Consider the following 17,772-nt stretch of genomic DNA (forward strand, 5'->3'; position numbering starts at 1 on the left):
CTCCCGGGGCTCGGTGACCTTGCAAGGAGCTCCATTTGTGTGTGCACAGATCACACGTGCAAGCAGCAGAGCAGGCTGGGCTAGGGCAGGCAGCATCGTGAGCGAGTATCAGCAGGAACTTGGACAGAGCTGCAGTGGTGAGTTCGGGCAGGGACTTTGTTTCAGTAGCGGGGAAGCCTGTGTGCTGCAATCTGACTGGGTGGAGGGGAGCGGCGGGCCCCACTGGCATCTTTGGCCCCACAGCAGCCGCATATCCTGCACCTATCGTAGTTACGCCAGTCCCCCCCCCCCCCCCCCCTTCCCTTCCCCCTCTTCCTCTAAGTGTATGACGTAAAGATTGGTAGTAAAGTATATAGGAAATAAAATGGACACATCTTTAAAAATGAAGGGAAACAAAACTTGCCACCACCCACTTTATGAATCCAGGATTTGCATGTATGCCGCAAAGTATGATGATCGGTACGTTGCGCATGTGCTGGACCAGTACTGCGCATATGCAATATGGGTCTGCAACGTTGGATGCAGATCGACAGCAGACTATGTTATTTTAAAATCTGCTGCCATTTGGGGGCATAACGCCGCTGTTGGAGGCAAGTGATGAGGACAGGTAATCCTTGGTCAGATTTCCTGGCCTTTTGGTCGGAGCTGTGGCAGTTGGCTTTAGCCGGCCTATTGTGTCGCAGGACGCAGCTCAGATCACTAAGGCAAGCAGGAGGTGTAACATGTCCTGCTGCTGCATTACCATATTAATGCTATCACTCCTGCTTCCATTCCTGTAAGCAGTAGCAAAAGCTACTCCAACCACCTCTGAATCAGGTCCACTATGCACTAGCTGTAACATATATTTACTTTTACAAAGTGCCATTTGGGTGGAGTGAGGTTGTACATTGTGTTATAAACAGTTGGGGAACAACATGCAATATAATATACTTATTCAGACTGGATATCACAACTCGTCTGTTTATTTCACAATATTGCCTTAGCAGCCAAAACCATTTCTCCTTACTACTGCTCCTAGGCCACTAATCATAAAATACAAGCTCATTTTACTCATATAAAAACTAGTTATGAATTTTATGTATAATATATTTAAAAATGTCAGAATATTATCAGTAAAATTGTGGTTGTGTTGCACAATCAATTGGCTAAGATCCAGTGACATCACTGAGGTTAATATTTACGAGACCTGACGTAAATTTGAGATGCTGGTTCCTAGTGAATTGATAGGAAACAAGTGCATGAATATTGTATGATCCTTCAGCCCACAAAATTGATGTGTGTAGTTGACTAGTCCACTTAAAGGACACTCGGGTTGTCCTCTCGCCAGCCTGAAATAGCTGATAACACTGAACAGTAACTTACACTCGAGTAGTAGATGTTAATACTATGTGAAACATCTGCAATTCTGTCATAGCGTAGAATAGTTTCCGTTTATGAATGTTATCATTAGATTCATACGCAATGTGACTTGAGTTAAAGGGTAAGTGATCCTTTAAAAACAAGCTATTGACTTTAATTCATGACAATCTACCAATTACTGTGTGTGTTTGTGTAAGTGTATTTATGTACTGTATAATAATGTTTTACCTATTCATCCTTTAGTACATTGTGAAAAGATTGTCTGATAGCACTAAACCTCTTTTAAAAACCATTTAAATTAAAATTATTATTTTTGGCGTAGAATATCCTAGGTTTTCTCCTGGATACTCCTGGAGTCATCACTTTTTTTTTCTTTTCCTGTTCTTTTATTTGTATTTTCTAGAACTGCATGATTTTTATACTGTAGATTTTGTGGATATTATTGCACTGATATTGATGGCCACAGATGTGATGTTATTGTTGGTTCAAGAATGTCCTTTCCCCCTCCCCCGTTCTTTCCTCCTCATGTACCTCCTTGCTCACTTTTTCTCCTTTCTTTCCTTTTTCTACTCTTGTCTTCTCTTTTTCTTTTCCGTTATTATATTCTAAAATAAAAAAAATGGTATTGTCATATTTTTCTCTTATTTCCAGATTGCAATGTTTTTCCTTTTTTATTTGCTGAGCGGGCAGCGGATACTGATCCTCTTACCTTATTACTAAATAATGACTATTTCTGTGTTTAGTTTACTGTTCATCTACTGCTGTATTGATTGAACTTGTGTGTATTGACTGAGGTCTGTATCTCTCTCTTGATTTTTGACTATTTATGCAATCTGTTTGTGTAATATGACAATAAAAACGTTCCCCCTCCCTCCCCCAAAAAAATCTCCACGTAGGCTTAGATGCCAACCATGGCACGCTAAATCAACAAGACACCTACAAAAACTGTCACGTAAGGTAGAACGTCAGTGGCGGAAATCTCAGAATCCAAGTGACTTTCTCACATATAAGACTACCTACCACTTCTATCGTCAGGCCCTGGACACTGCCAAACAAACATATTTCCAATCTCTCATCTCTTATCATGCCACCAACCCCAAACGACTTTTTAATACATTTAAATCACTTCTTTACCCTCCCTCACCTCCCCCACTAGCTACTATCAGTGCACAAGAACTTGCTTCCTACTTCAAGGATAAGATTGATAAAATCCGAGATGAAATGGTATGCTCTAACTCAGCCAGTGACCTGCTCAAATCCCTATCTGAACCCTCTGGCACTTTCTCCATTTGATCCCACAAGTGAAGATGAAGTATCAACACTCTTTTCATCCTCCTACTCCACTACCTCTCCTCTTGATCCTATACCCTCACAGGTCAGCAAAAGTTTGTCTCCTGTGCTTATCCCAACCTTAACTAAAATCTGTAATCTCTCTCTCTCTACTGGCATCTTTCCATCTCTGTTTAAACATGCAGTGATTACTCCCATTCTGAAAAAACACAACTCTGACCGAAACACACTCTCTAACTACCGTCCCATTTCTCAGCTACCCAGTCCCTCCAAGCTACTTGAGAGACTTGCCTACACTCGCCTTACACACTTTCTTAACTCCCACAACTTACTGGACCCACTTCAGTCAGGCTTTCGTGCCCAACACTCCACGGAGACGGCACTGACCAAAGTAGTGAATGATCTGGTCACTGCTAGATCAAAAGGCCATTACACACTACTTATTCTTCTAGATCTCTCTGCTGCTTTTGACACTGTTGACCACTCTCTTCTCATACAAACACTAGAGTCCCTAGGTCTTCAGGACACAGCCCTTACTTGGTTCTCATCCTACCTATCTAATCGATCTTTCAGTGTTCACTTCTCTGATTCTACCTCCTCTTCTCTACCTCTATCAGTTGGAGTACCGCAAGGCTCAGTCTTAGGTCCTCTGCTTTTCTCAATCTATACCTCCTCTCTTGGTAAACTAATCAGCTCCTTCGGATTTCAGTATCATTTGTACACTGATGATACTCAAATCTACCTATCCTCCCCAGATTTATCACCATCTGTATTGGCTCGTGTCACTGGATGCCTGTCTGCCATTTCATCTTGGATGTCATCTCGCCATCTCAAACTCAACATTTCCAAAACAGAATTAATTATTTTCCCACCAGCTAAGGGTAGTTACCAACCTGATATTTCCATAACTGTTGACAATGCAACCATCCACCCTACCCCACAAGCTCGCTGCCTAGGTGTCATCCTTGACTCTGAACTGTCGTTTGTTCCACACATTCAATCTGTCTCTAAATCATGTTACATGCACCTTAAAAACATATCCAAAATACGCCCTTATCTTACACAAGACACTGCAGAAACTCTGATCCATGCACTCATCATCTCCCGCATTGATTATTGTAATAGTCTTCTTACTGGTCTTCCCAAACATAGGCTATCACCACTTCAATCCATTTTAAATGCAGCTGCGAGGCTAATCTTCCTCGCCAGACGTTCTTCGTCTGCTGATCCGCTCTGTCAGTCCCTCCATTGGTTACCGGTATTCTACCGTGTCAAATATAAAATACTTTTACTTACATACAAGGCTATTACCCAAACTGCACCATCATACATCTCCTCACTCATCTCAAAATATCTCCCTACCAGACCCCTCCGCTCTGCACAAGATCTGCGTCTCTCATCCACATGTATTACCTGTTCCTACGTCCCCGAAACATGTTGGCTGATTAAAGTATCTTCTTCTTCATATGCTGTGGAGTCTGTATGAGTGCCGCCCTTAATATCCACGTTATCTATCCGGGATTGCATGCATCCCCCACAGGGAAGGCACCTCAGCAGTTGTGACTATTAGGAGTGGAGTGCCGGGCTGTTTTCATTATATATATATATATATATATATATATATATATATATATATATATATATATATATATATATATATATATATATATATATATATATATATATATATATAATATATATATATAATATATATATATAATAAGAAAATAGAATGTCCAGGGGGGCTAGATTAAATAATTTTTTTAAAATCTCCTCTGACATATTTCGGAGGAGATTTTTAAAAAATTATTTAATTTAGCTCCCTTGGACACATTCTATTTTCTTGCATTTGATTTATGTACTCTGTCTAACAGAGAGTACGTCACAGGGTTGAGCTCCGCACATAGCGCAGAATTAGGTCTATACCACACCCTAATAAATAAATATAAATATATATAAAATATTATTATTATTATTATTATTATTATTTTTTTTTTTTTCTTCAAGCTAGTCCAACAAAACTCTGATTCAACACCAGTACAGTAAGCTTTTTGCAGCAGTGTCATTCTTCTGATTAGTGGGAATACCTATTGTCTAGGGCACAGAACCCCCACAACGATGCAAGTCAGTGGGGAGAGCAGATGGCCTAGCTGCCCTACACAAATGGTTTTTAGCCAGTAGTTGGAGCAGCAGAAAGCTCTTCTAAAGAGCAATAATTACGTTGTTTCTACTTCACACAAAGTGGCACTGTTCCTTCATTTCGCAGTTCCTATCATTTTAATATTTGTTTAAGTAAAGGGCTCACATCACAGTAGTCAGAACAGATTCGGTATGATATACCAATGGACAGGATGCAGGCGGTCAGAATACGGACAGACTCCCAGAAAGTACCCAAACCTTCCCCTGCCCCCTACCCTAACTCTCCCTTGTGGGTGCCTAACCCTCCCTTCCCTGCTGCCTAAATCTAACCCTCCTCGCATGGTGCCTAACCCCCCCTCCCCGCAGCAGGATTCTGGTGTCGGTATTTTGACCGCCGAGATGCTGTCCTGCGGCATTTTAACTACATCCCCTCAGAACTATCTCTCTTTGGCATATGAGGTCTTGATTTTCTTTAAATATATTTATTTTTAGCTGTTGCACAACTCCTGTAGAGATCATGTATTATCTGCCATAGGAAGATATAATGAGTGAAACATGTTCCCCAGAAGTAAAGTGTCCCAGGGTCTTTGAGGGTCAAATGACACAATGCTTGGACGTTTAAAGTGCAGAACTACCAGGACTAGTAAGTGGGGTTCTGCTCACTATTCTAAAATGTTTCCCAGATCAGAGGAGAACTCATCCTGGAGCGGCTACATGGGCAAGATGTTCATGGCAGCTTCAAACTACCTCCCAGCCCAGGTGTCGGACATCATGAACCAAGACCGGGCATTTGCAACTGTACGGCTCAATTTCTCCGGGCACAAGAATGCTTGCACTCTGGTGACGTGGGTATACTTTTTGTTGCACCTATATTGTTACCTGCATGGCCGCATTTTAAGTTGTGACAAGTCTCCTCTATATCCAGAATACAGAAACTTCCACGCCTTCTAGTCACCTCATCCAGTGGCCATCTCTATATCTACAACCTGGACCCACAGGATGGGGGCGAGTGCGTCCTAATAAAAAAACACAGGTAACCAAGCTAGTGTGGAGGGGGGATTATTATGGGCTCAAATTGTCTTTTTATGGAGCACTGGAACACTGGCATATGTTGAAATTCAGTAACATAAATATGGACACTTTATTTCTCAGTGGCTACCGTTTTTAACGCAATGTCTACCCACCACCCAACATTTCACAAGCAGGCTGCAGTCAGGTTAGAATAAGAGACTGCTGAGTGTGTCAGACACTTTCTATTGACTCAGAAGTGGAATTAGTGCCACAGAACTTCACCTGACACACTGTTCTGTGAGTAAGGCTGATAGGTATATCTAAGAATTATTCCCCTGATGGTTTTTAATGGTTTTCTCTGGTTTTTATAGTAATATAGTGGCAAATACAAATATGTTCTATAACCTGTAGTATCTCTCTTTTCTTGTCACAGCCTCCTTGGTTCAGAAAAGTCAGACACAGACAGAGAGGTTGAAGCAGAGTGTCCAGCACCTGTGTCTTACGCTGCCACCGTGGCCAGGCCAAGCAATGTGCCCTCGTCATCCACCATGACGGGTAATATACATTGTCACTAATGGTGTCATGTCATGTTATTTTTCCCTCTGTGGTGGCTCCCTAACATGAGCCTTTGTTCCCCTCAGGGTACTCAGAAGATGGTGGGGCCCTGCGGGGAGAGCTTCTTCCAGAACATGAGTTTGCTGTGGGACCAGTCTGCCTCGACGACGAAAAAGAGTTTCCTCCAGTGAGCATGCAGGGTCCCTGAGCGCCATCAGACAGCAGGGGGGAGAGTGGCACTTAAGCCTACATTCCACTGGCCAGCCAGAGACATTGAACCATAAGCCAAGTCCTGGACTGTACTGAGAATGTTACATATGGGTACAAAAAAGAAAAATGTTTCGGCAACATTTAAGCACCAGAAGGTGCATTTTGTTACAATGTAAAGTTTTAGTATCCAGTTTACTAAAATACTTTTAGGAAGGGTCGGTACTGACCTTAGCTGTACGGGGGTTAAGTTCTATAGAGAAACAATATTTTAGAAATGTAGTGGTGGTGCCTTGCAAATTTACATTGACTTATTATATTTTAAGTATTCAGGGTGTGTACCAGTGAGATAGATATACATGCATATAGTATTATAGATAATGGACGAGTCAGCTGTAAAATGGGGGGCTGTTCCCTTTGTGTTTTATTGGCTCCAACTTTCTCTTTCTATTGGACCGTACTGTTTTAGGTAAACTGCTTTTTATTTTACATGGAAATGTTTTAATGAAGAGCTGCAAGAGTCCTGCAGAGAGCAGTGTTCCTCATTCCTGTGCGGGATGACGTGATGTGCTGAGAAGCATCATTAATCCACTGTATTACACCCAGATAATGGATAGTGTTATGTGAAGTCCTATAATCTTCCTGTCTTGAAAATGACATTTTATATTGCCTTATCTGAACCACCCACATCCACTTGTCATCCTGGAGCTGGCACTAGATACTGGGTGGGATTTGGAGTTATGTATAACAAGTCACTGTGACTGTATGAAATCTGTGGACTCGTGTGTTGTCTGATGTTTGCAGATTATACAATTATGGCAAATAGCTATGTTATGTATAAATTCATATCCTTTTTATTTCCTGCTCCCCCCTTCTCTCTATTACGTGGCTTTGTATATTCTTATACTCACCAGCTGTATTTAATGCTTTTCAGCTGCTATAGAGCTACAGCATCCCGCATGTTCTAGCAAGCTGGGGCTTGTAGTTACGCAGTACCTAGTGAGGAAAAGGTCACCAACGCCTGTGTCACAGAGACCACACTAGGAATAGGGACACCTAGAGGCAGTAAGAACTTACTGCAGATACGGAGAGAAAATGTACAGATTTTTGTGCAATTATGAAACGATTTGTCTTCCCTCGTTTTGTATTCAGCTGGTAGGGCTCATCAGTATTTCATTATATAAACGTAACCGTTGAACATTTGAGTGGAATTAAATAGAAATAATGGAAATACAGCTAGCAATAAGCCATGTAAGAGAATTTGTTCATATGTTTTAATATAAAGCGCCTCCATACAGTATTATTTCCTGAGTTGACTGCCATGGTGATATTTTTGATAATAGTCAGTACAGTGTTCTATACAGGATGTTGGAAATATGGCAACAGTCATCCAGCAACTTCTGACAATAAATAGAACTATCTGACATTTACAATTAAGTTAGTGTTTACTAAATAGTAAGTTTTTAAAACCTGACTCTTATCTGCATTTTTACCCGCAGAATGTAAAACTGCAATACTATTAATAGCAAAAGGCAACTGGTTTTGCCCTTAATAGTATTACTATAATTCTGTTGGCAAAAACTCTGGTTAGCGCTGGCATTGGAAAGCTACTGGTTTATAAATACCAACATATCACAGTATTTGCAGAATTTAGTTCCACTTTAAGATGCTCTTTTCCTCCCTCTGCGTTTGCGGTGTTGGGTGTAAATGTAGTAGCCTGTGAACTGCCGACAGCGCCAGGTTCCATACGGGTCTGCCTGATATTTTAAAATAGCAATCATTAAAAAGACCAAATCTGTTTAATAATTGCTATTTAAAAATAATGTGCCGGAACACACCAATGCATGCAGTTTGTAGGCTATTACATTACACCTTAGTCTGAGAAGTAAATAATAATGAGGTTTTCTGTAACAGAAACTGAGGGAATTGCCATACACCAATCTGCCATAGTATTAAAAAACCATTGACAGGTGAAGTGAATAACATTGATTATCTCGTTATAACTGCACCTATCAAGGGGTGGGATATATTAAGTATCAAGTGAACACTCCGTTCTTGAAATTGGTGATGCATTGGGAGCAGGAAAAATGGGCAAGCATAAGGAACTGAGTGACTTTGACAAGGGCCAAATTGTGATGGTGAGATGACTGGGTCCGCCAAATTGTGATGGCGAGATGACTGGGTCAGAGCATTCCCAAAATGGCAGGTCTTGTGGGGTGTTACCAGTATGCAGTGGTTAGAGCTTATTTAGCATGAATTTCTGGAAAAGTTAATGCTGGATATGATAGAGATGTCAGAACACTCAGTGCATCGCAGCTGGCTGCATAGCCACAGACTGGGCAAAGTACGCGAGCGGATGGCTGTTTTGGTGCCAGATACCACAAGACACCTTAAGAGGTCTTGCAGAGTCCATGCCTTGGTGGGTTCAGAGCTGTTTTGGTAGCATGGGGAGACCTACACAAAAGTAGGCAGGTGATTTTAATGTTATGGCTGGACCAAACTGGTACGACCTGTAGACGAGACAAACCCTTTGAGGATAGAATATATTTAGTTGTCCTTCATATACATATTTGTGTCTATTGTCAGAATACTTTTTTGTAATGTATTTTATAAGTATTAGTCCAGTAGTCAGTGCTTTATTTAAGCTGCAATGTTTCACACTCACTGATACTTGTTTACTAGCTGTGTTGCATGGCCGTAACATGCCACCATTCGGTCAGTGTGTAGCTATTTACAGGATGCACAGTCTTCCTGGAAGTCTCTTAATTTTCTACTAACAGGGGAGTCTGTGAAATAACTGCTCTGCATGTGACCCATTTGTCTTATTGAACCTGTGCTGATTTACAGTCTGGAGACTTGCTCTGTAATGACCTCTTTGCATGAATGCAGCTTTATTTATAACACACCCTTTACACTGGAGAATAAGGTGGTTTTGTTTTGATTTTGGTAGATAAGTTTGTGCCGTGGAAGTCAGAGAGACGAGGTGCCGTGACCAGACGCCAACAAGCCGAAATTGCACGCATGGAATTGGGCCATATATGGAGGATCGGCTTGTGTAATCTTCAAGTTAGCTTGTATAACAGTGGTGCTCGTCCTTCTAATTTATCATATTCACAGCCAAAGGGTGTGATATAAATATACTGTATTTATCTAACGTATTACAGACATATTACATGTAATATTTGTATTTTTCCTTTTTATAGAGATGCTTGTCCTTAATTTATGCAATTTTATTTGTACAAATGTTCAACTATAGGAAAGCCTTTTTAAATATCTAAATATATGTATTAATACACTAATATTTTACCCAACCAAAATGCATTTTACAAAGACAATGCAAAAAAATATTGTGAACGAATAAAATTTATGCAATCGACGAATCTTCTTTCTTTGATAACAGGACATTAAAAAAAAAAAAAAACATCATCAAAAGAACAGATTGCAGGGGGGAAAAAAGAACCGAAAACCCTCTTTATACTACCTGATGAAACTTGTTTTGTTTTTTTTAAAAACAGACTTATACAAAAATAACAAATCCAAAGCAATTAGATTAATGACAAGATAGTACAATACACATGAAGTTTAGATGTTATCTAATAATGCAAGGATAAGTACAGGATAGTACAGTACATGTAGAAAATTAGCAGTAAAGGCCAAGGAACAAACTGGAGCAGTTGAGAAGGCATAGGCACTCCTTTGGACACACACCTTCTCTAGACCGAGGGACTCCGGCTTCAATCATATTTTGACCGGCTTGCCAGAGGAACCAAACACGGAAATGTAGGAGCTTAGGGAACAAGCCACCGCTTAGTGATGAATACTCTGGTCACAACTAGGAGATTATTAACATGTAATTAAGAATTAACCCAATACATTATTATGCAGCTGAAGATCAAAAAGACACGTCCCAGGATCCCACAGAAGGTTGCAAATCCCAGTATCCTTTATACCAGGGATGGGGAACCTTTGGCCCTCCAGCTGTTGTTTAACTACACATCCCAGCATGCCCTGCAAAAGTTTTAGCATAGCCAAATTGCAAAACTGTTGCAAGGCATGCTGGTATGTGTAGTTCAGCAGCAGCTGGAGAACTAAAGGTTCCCCATCCCTGCTTTATACAATGAACAACATGAGACCAAAACACAGCCATCATGGTGCATGACCATAACAAATGCTAGAATTCTGCCTCCCAGACTCGCCTCAATCTCTGTAACCCATCACCAACACACTTAAGCAGCAAACAAGAATTAATTTAAGAAATTAGGGAAGCAGCCCCCATCCACTCTGCATAGAGAGCATGATTAAGCTGTAGGTATCTGTTAAACATAGTATCTGGGAGATGAAAGTACCTGGGAAAAGGATTTTAATGTGGGAGAACAGGGATCGATATCAGGACCACCCAGAAGCTGCATAGCTGAATGCCATACCTTTATGAGCCTGCACTAACAGAGGAAGGTAACCACAAATTGGTGTCATGGCCATCCGGAATTGGAGCTGGGTAAATCTATCCCGCTTGATTGACCAAAGCCCAGTGTGAGTCTTTAGAGTCTGATGTACCAACCCAGACCCTCATTCCAAGTTGATCGCTCGCTAGCTACTTTTAGCAGCTGTGCAAACGCATAGTCGCCGCCCACGGGGGAGTGTATTTTTGCTTTGCAAGATTGCAAACGCCTGTGCAGCCGGGCTGGCACAAACACATTTTGTGCAAAACAAGACCAGCCCTGTAGTTACTTATTCTGTGTGATGATTGCTGCGACGAAGGACTCGGAATTGACATCAGATACCCGCCCTGCAAACGCCTGGACATGCCTGCGTTTTTCCAAACACTCCCAGAAAATGGTCAGTTGACACTCATAAACTCCTACTTCCTGTCAAATCTCCTTGCGATTGGCTGTGCGAATGGAATCGTCGCTAGAAGCCGTGCAAAACAACGATGCTCTTTGTACCCCTACGCCGCGCGTGCGCATTGCGGCCCATACGCATGCATAGTTTTGCCATTTTTAAAATGATCGCTACGCAGCAAACAACGGCAGCTAGTGATCAACTCGGAATGAGGGCCCCAATCCTTAAGATGGGTAAATAGGCAAAATAATATAGCCACAAATCTGGAAGCACAAGGCCACCCGGGAGGTAGTTGTTAGATATACAGTTAAAAAGTCAACAGTCAATAGATCGACAGGGTCAAAAGGTCGACATGAAATGGTCGATATGTTTTTTTTTAGAGTTTTTTCATGTTTTCACAACTTTTGCTATATTTACTATCCCTGTCACAAACTATTACCTTTAGTAACCATGTGGTGAGTGGATGCATTCTCCAATACAGATAACAGGCACCTCTAACTAAATGTGAATTTTTTATACATTTTCTTGAACAACTGCGTTGAATGTAGACTGCCAACAGGACAAAAGTGGAGACCTGAATAGTGCCGCCCAACCCAGGATTTTCTAAGAGACCTTTTACCCCAAGTCAGATGTGTGTTTGAAGAAAACAAGCACTGCCTGGTGCGATAGACCTCACTTGACGCAGCACTGGGAAATGTTTTATCTTGTCATTAAGGCTCCTCACATTTGAAGACACTTTCAGCAAATAACTGGGGACAAAATCATTTTAGGATCGAGAAAAAACAGTCTAACGAGTACGGTGACCAGCCGCACAGTGGTACATGTGAATGCCCTGCATGTCCAGTCACAGGCAGCAATGGCTCAATTTGGGAAAACATAAACAACATTCTAAAAACAAGAACACCCTCACCCTTCCCACACAACCTACCAACCACAACAATATTAACCCTTAATGCAAAGAAACTAAACCTAACTAACTAAATGCTAATGAAAGAACTAAAGAAGGAACAAGGTGGGGCAGACTCTACCTGTACACCTTAAGCCATAGGACCATCCAGCCAGTAAGTTGTAGGCCAACATAGGTCAGAAAGCAGAATAGAAAGAGCATCATACCCATTAAAACACCATATACATATGTGATAAGGAGCCCAGATCACAGTTAATGGGACATAGCCAAATAGCAATAATAAAATTATAGAACCAGTTAACATATAAAGAGAAATCCTGTCTGACAGATTGTAGATCAAGCCAGGCTGCAGCTTCACAAGGAGAATCAAGGAAGTGGGTCATACCACAGGAAACATCCCATAGCCTATCCGGGTATAGCATGGCACAAGAGAGTTGTCTTAACTTTCACAAACTGTGATTTGGATTCTCCTACAGCCCTTTGAAAACTCAGGGAACAGTGCAAGATGCTATCCATTATATTCCAGAGTAACAGCGGTCTGCACTAGACAAAGAACTGCATCTTAGTCCTTGTAGTGAAGAATAATTACTATAAATGATCTCGGGGGAGCCACCAGAGGAAGGGCCAGGGTGTCGGTAACTGCTTCCCACCCGAACCGGTAAATCAGAAAAGATTTAAGGAAAGTCTCAGGATGAGCACACTTCACCTTTACCAGCTATATACCTATTATTGCAGTGAAGATGACTTGCAGTATTATTAAGCCTTGGTTAGCAGGCATTCACCTGGGCCTCCAGGGCAGACACACGACCCGATACAGAAGCAGCAGCATCCTCAATCGTAAAAGTATTCTGTGCCTTGCCTAGCCGTTCTTTCATGTTCTACATGTCTTAGCGTATGTGAGATAAATCAGCAAGCACTTCCTCAATTCGGTCAGTCATCCTTCTTTCCAAGGCACTCTATGGTAATGGCAGAATATGCCAGGGGCTGGTCGGAGGGTGGAGAGAGCACTAGTGGATACTGGACACCACTGGAACAGGCTAGAAGTCCGATGCAGAAGGGAGACGGGAAATGTTTTCCAGCCGACACTAGCGAATGCTGAACCATCCAAAAAAAAAAGAGACTAGAGTCAGATGCAAATCCCCAGACAGTCCAGAATTAGGAAGACCAAGGAAACGAATGTACCAGCAGTAAGGACACCTGGAGAGAAAGGAAAGCCCCCAAAATCCAATCCATGTAATAGGGCAGCAGGAAGGCTGCACAGCAAAGGGCTAGAGGAGCTGAAGTGTACTTAGTGATGACTGGAGGGAATATGGTATCAGCGCAGTGTTACCACAAGAGCTTACAGGAGGCAGTTACGTGACCGGCGGTCCCTCCAGTCATCACAAGGCTGTTCTAATATGATGGCAAGCAGAAGTTCCAGCCTCCCAGAGCCAGCCCCACCCCCACCAGTTGGACAGTGGAAGCTACACCGCCAGTCACCACAGTCGAGAGGAAAATCCCCACAGCAGGATCCCATCACCATGCACAGCTGCAGCATGCAGCAAGGGAAGATAGAGACCGGCCCAGACACAGGAGCAGGCAGGGAGAGACTGCTGGACCCGCTGGGAGAAAAAGGAGGTAGACTGAAAGAGCACTACCAGCATCCAAAGGTCAAACACCCACATCAGCTGCAAGATTCACAGACAGGACCTCAGGCTGGAGAGTGCAGAGATTTGCATCAAACTTCTTGCCTGTCCAGACCACGCGCCCTTTGCTGCACCAGTTTGCTATTTGTATTTGGTCAGTGGCGTAAGTTCGTCCCAGACGCCCGGAGGCAAGATAAATATTGGTGCCCCCCACCTCTATATTTAGACAAATATATATAACAGAGAGAGAGAGAGAGAGAAGGTTATAGGTGGCACCCAGGAGGTTGGATAATTTAGTATTTTTTAAACGCATACAATGCATTATAGGGGTGGGGAGCATCAATAGTTATCCTGCCAACTATATTTATATCCCGCCATTTTTCGAAAGTTTTGACAAAATGTTGAAGGGGAGGAAGTACAAAATAGGCTCTGATTATGCACAGTTCTTTAGGAGGAAAGAGAAGCCCCTATCTGTCTCTAGACAACTCTAAAGTCTGGGTTCTGCAGAATCAGCATGTGCAGCCTGTCTGATAGAGGAAGATATTAGTCCAGACACTTATCCTATATTTTATGGCACATCAAGTCTACTGTATATTAAAAAAAAGAAAAAAGAAAAAAAAAAGCTAAAGTACAAAACTTTCAATACAAAATAACAACAGGACAGATGCGTGCCCTAGAGTTGGAGGGCAGGTTGCATCACGCATTACATTTTCAATGTTATGTTACCACTGATCACATGCATAGAGGCATAGCCCTCATGGAGTTTACTGGCAGAGTTTACACACATCGTGGACAGCTTGCCTGCACTATTGGGAGCATTACTGTATATCCCTGGTGCCCTGTTGTACATCTGCGGGTGCGGTGTGTGTGGGTCCGCACTGTGGAGACTGCGAGCGCTGCCTTACCTGTGGACCAGGATGGAGGAAGAGAGTGTGTGTGTGTAGCACAGCTCTCAAAGCCCCATGGGCAGCAACTGCTGCTCGCTGCCGCTTCGGATCCCCCTACATGAGGAGCTGCCGTTCATGCGTGGCAGCTCACTGGAGCTCTGTTTAAAAAAAAAAAAAAACGACTGTGGCTATGGATCGGCCGGCGGGCAGGGGGGGTTTCTAGGTACTCAGATCACCCCCCCCCCCGCCGCATGCGCGCATGTCTCCTCGCACGTGAGTGTGTCCCCTGCAGCAGCCTCCCCTCTTCCTAACACCTACAACGCACAATAGGTGAGCGCTGGAGGAACTTACAGGCATGAGTGAGTCTGAGTCATTGCGGCAGGCACAGAACTGGAGACAATGTCTGGAGACAGGTGCCCCCTTGAGGCTAGGAGCCCGGCGGCAGCCGACTCCACTGCCTCCCGGAGTTCCGCCACTGTATTTGGTTTTAATCGTAGTTGTTTGTGGTGTTATGTTTACAATTTATAAGGTTAATACTTTTTTAAAGTATGATTTTACTTATTTTAATGAAATTATGTTTTATAGCCTTGGTGATACTTATTTTTTTATTTCTCTTACGCCCTAGAGGATGCTGGGGACTCCAAAAGGACCATGGGGTATAGACGGATCCGCAGGAGCTTGGGCACACTATAAAGACTTAAACTGGGTGTGAACTGGCTCCTCCCTCTATGCCCCTCCTCCAGACCTCAGTTAGACTTGCCCAGGAGTGACTGGACACACACTAGGGGAGCTCTACTGAGTTTCTCTGGAAAAAGACTTTTGTTAGGTTTTTTTATTTTCAGGGAGACCTGCTGGCTACAGGCTCCCTGCATCGAGGGACTGAGGGGAGAGAAGTCAGACCTACTTCTGCTCAGTTAAGGGCTCTGCTTCTTAGGCTACTGGACACCATTAGCTCCAGAGGGCTCGATCACTTGGTTCGCCTAGCTGCTTGTTCCCGGAGCCGCGCCGTCACCCCCCTCACAGAAGACCGAAGCCGGTTGAGTATGAGAAGAACCGAAGACTTCAGACGGCAGAAGACTTCAGGAACGGAGGTACAGCGCAGCGGTGGTGCTGCGCTCCTGGCACCCACAAATACCACTAACGGCACTCACAGGGCGCTGGGGGGGGGGCGCCCTGGGCAGTAGTTACTGAAGTATTGGAGACTGGTAAAAGTGATATTCGGTGCCCGGGCACCGTATAGCAGACCCCCGCCAATATAAAAAAATTCAAATTCAGGCGTGACTGAAGCGCACTGGGAAGGGGCGGGGCTTAGCCGCACAGCTCACTAGAGCCATTTTCTTTTCTCCACAGCCGCTGCAGAGAACGCTGGCCCGGACCTCAAGGCTCCTCACACGTAAAAGGGAGCAAAACAGGGGGGGGGCACAATTTTTTTGGTGCTTTTCTTATTTTTGGTGCAGCGCTGCTGACATATATTAGTGTGGTGTAATATATGGGCGCTGGGGTGTGAGCTGGCATACTTCCTCTGTGTTTCTCTCTCTGGGCTTCCCTGTAGGCTGTCCCCTTTATTGGCCAGTGTGTGTGTGGGTGTCTGTACTTCGTGTCGGCATGTCTGAGGCTGAGTGTTCCTCCCCGGAGGAAGTTACTGGGGGCGCAGAAAAGGAGCTGGAAATGGCTTTGTCGACACAGTCAACTACTGATTGGGTTGCTATGTTAAGTACACTTAATGCTAATGTTGCTTTGTTGTCTAAGAGGTTGGATAAATCTGATTCTCAGACACAGACATGGAGAAAATCCATGGAGGATGCTTTGGCTCAGGTGCAGACGCCCTCGGGGTCACAGAAACGTTCATTTACCCAGATGGTAGATACAGATGCCGAAACGGACTCAGATTCCGATGTCGATTTTAATGAGGCTACTTTACACCCTAGGGTAGTTAAGAGTATTCAGTACATGATTGTGGATATTAAAGATGTTTTACATATTTCTGACGAACCTGCGGTTCAGGAAACAAGGATTTGCCTATTTAAAGGGAAAAAACCTGAGGTGAAGTTTCCCCCTTCTTATGAAACGAATGCTCTTTGTGAAAAAGCTTGGGAGTCGCCGGACAAGAGGTGGCAGATTCCCAAAATAATTTTTATGGTGTATCCTTTCCCCTCTGATGACAGGGAAAAATGGGAGTAGTCTCCGAATGTCGTCAAGGCTCTATCCCGTTTGTCCAAGAAGGTGGCGCTTCCGTCCCCTGACACGGTTGCTCTTAAGGATCCGGCGGATCGCAAGCTGAAAACGTCTTTGTAGGCAATTTTCGTTAATACGGGTGCATTGCTCAGACCTGCTGTGGCGTCGGTATGGGTGAGTAGTGCTATTGCTAAATGGGCTGATAATTTAGCTTCTGATATGGATAAGGGTATCCATATCATAAAGACTTAAAATAACATAAAGATAATATTCTTTTGACTCTTGGTTATTTCAAGGACGCTGCAGATTACCTAAAGGATGCGGCGAGGGATGTTGGCCTCTTGGGATCAAGAGCCAATGCCATGGCGGTCTCGGCCAAGAGGGTGCTGTGGATCCATCAATGGAATGCTGATGCCGACTCCAAGAAAAATATGGAAGCTCTCCCCTTCGAAGGTAGTGTCTTGTTTGGTGACGGCCTGGCTGACCTGGTGTCTACCACGAGGGTAAGTCATCTTTTCTTCCTTATGTTCCCACACAACAGAAAAAGGCACCCCATCAGCAGATGCAGTCCTTTCGACCTAATAAATACAAACAAGGAAAAGGCTCGTCCTCCTCGCTTCAAAGGGTAGAGGAAGGGGAAAGAAGTCGCCTGCAGGATCAGGCACCCAGGACCAAAAGTCCTCCCCCACCTCTACCAAGTCCACCGCATGACGCTGGGGCTCCCCTGCGGGAGTCCGGGCCAGTGGGGGGCCGTCTCCGAATCTTCAGTCAGGTCTGG

General features: G+C 43.5%; 1 protein-coding gene across 3 annotated transcripts in view; it reads left to right on the top strand.

The window, feature by feature from the left end:
* The window catches only part of WIPI1 (WD repeat domain, phosphoinositide interacting 1), a 93,327-nt gene extending 83,390 nt beyond the window's left edge, over positions 1 to 9,937 (top strand). Inside the window, exons 9-13 of one of the 3 annotated variants that reach the window (XM_063960732.1) lie at positions 5,472 to 5,633; positions 5,714 to 5,821; positions 6,233 to 6,354; positions 6,441 to 6,541; positions 7,031 to 9,937. In XM_063960732.1, the coding sequence (XP_063816802.1) occupies positions 5,472 to 5,633; positions 5,714 to 5,821; positions 6,233 to 6,354; positions 6,441 to 6,541; positions 7,031 to 7,066 (529 nt within the window). In that variant the 3' untranslated portion in view covers positions 7,067 to 9,937. Of the gene's footprint in view, positions 1 to 5,471; positions 5,634 to 5,713; positions 5,822 to 6,232; positions 6,355 to 6,440; positions 6,542 to 7,030 lie in introns of those variants that run through there. The other 2 variants (XM_063960731.1, XM_063960733.1) reach the window with 2 other exon arrangements.
* The last annotated feature ends 7,835 nt before the right edge of the window (positions 9,938 to 17,772 follow it).

The sequence above is a fragment of the Pseudophryne corroboree genome, chromosome 3 (assembly GCF_028390025.1).
Source record: "Pseudophryne corroboree isolate aPseCor3 chromosome 3, aPseCor3.hap2, whole genome shotgun sequence".
NCBI lineage: Eukaryota > Metazoa > Chordata > Amphibia > Anura > Myobatrachidae > Pseudophryne > Pseudophryne corroboree.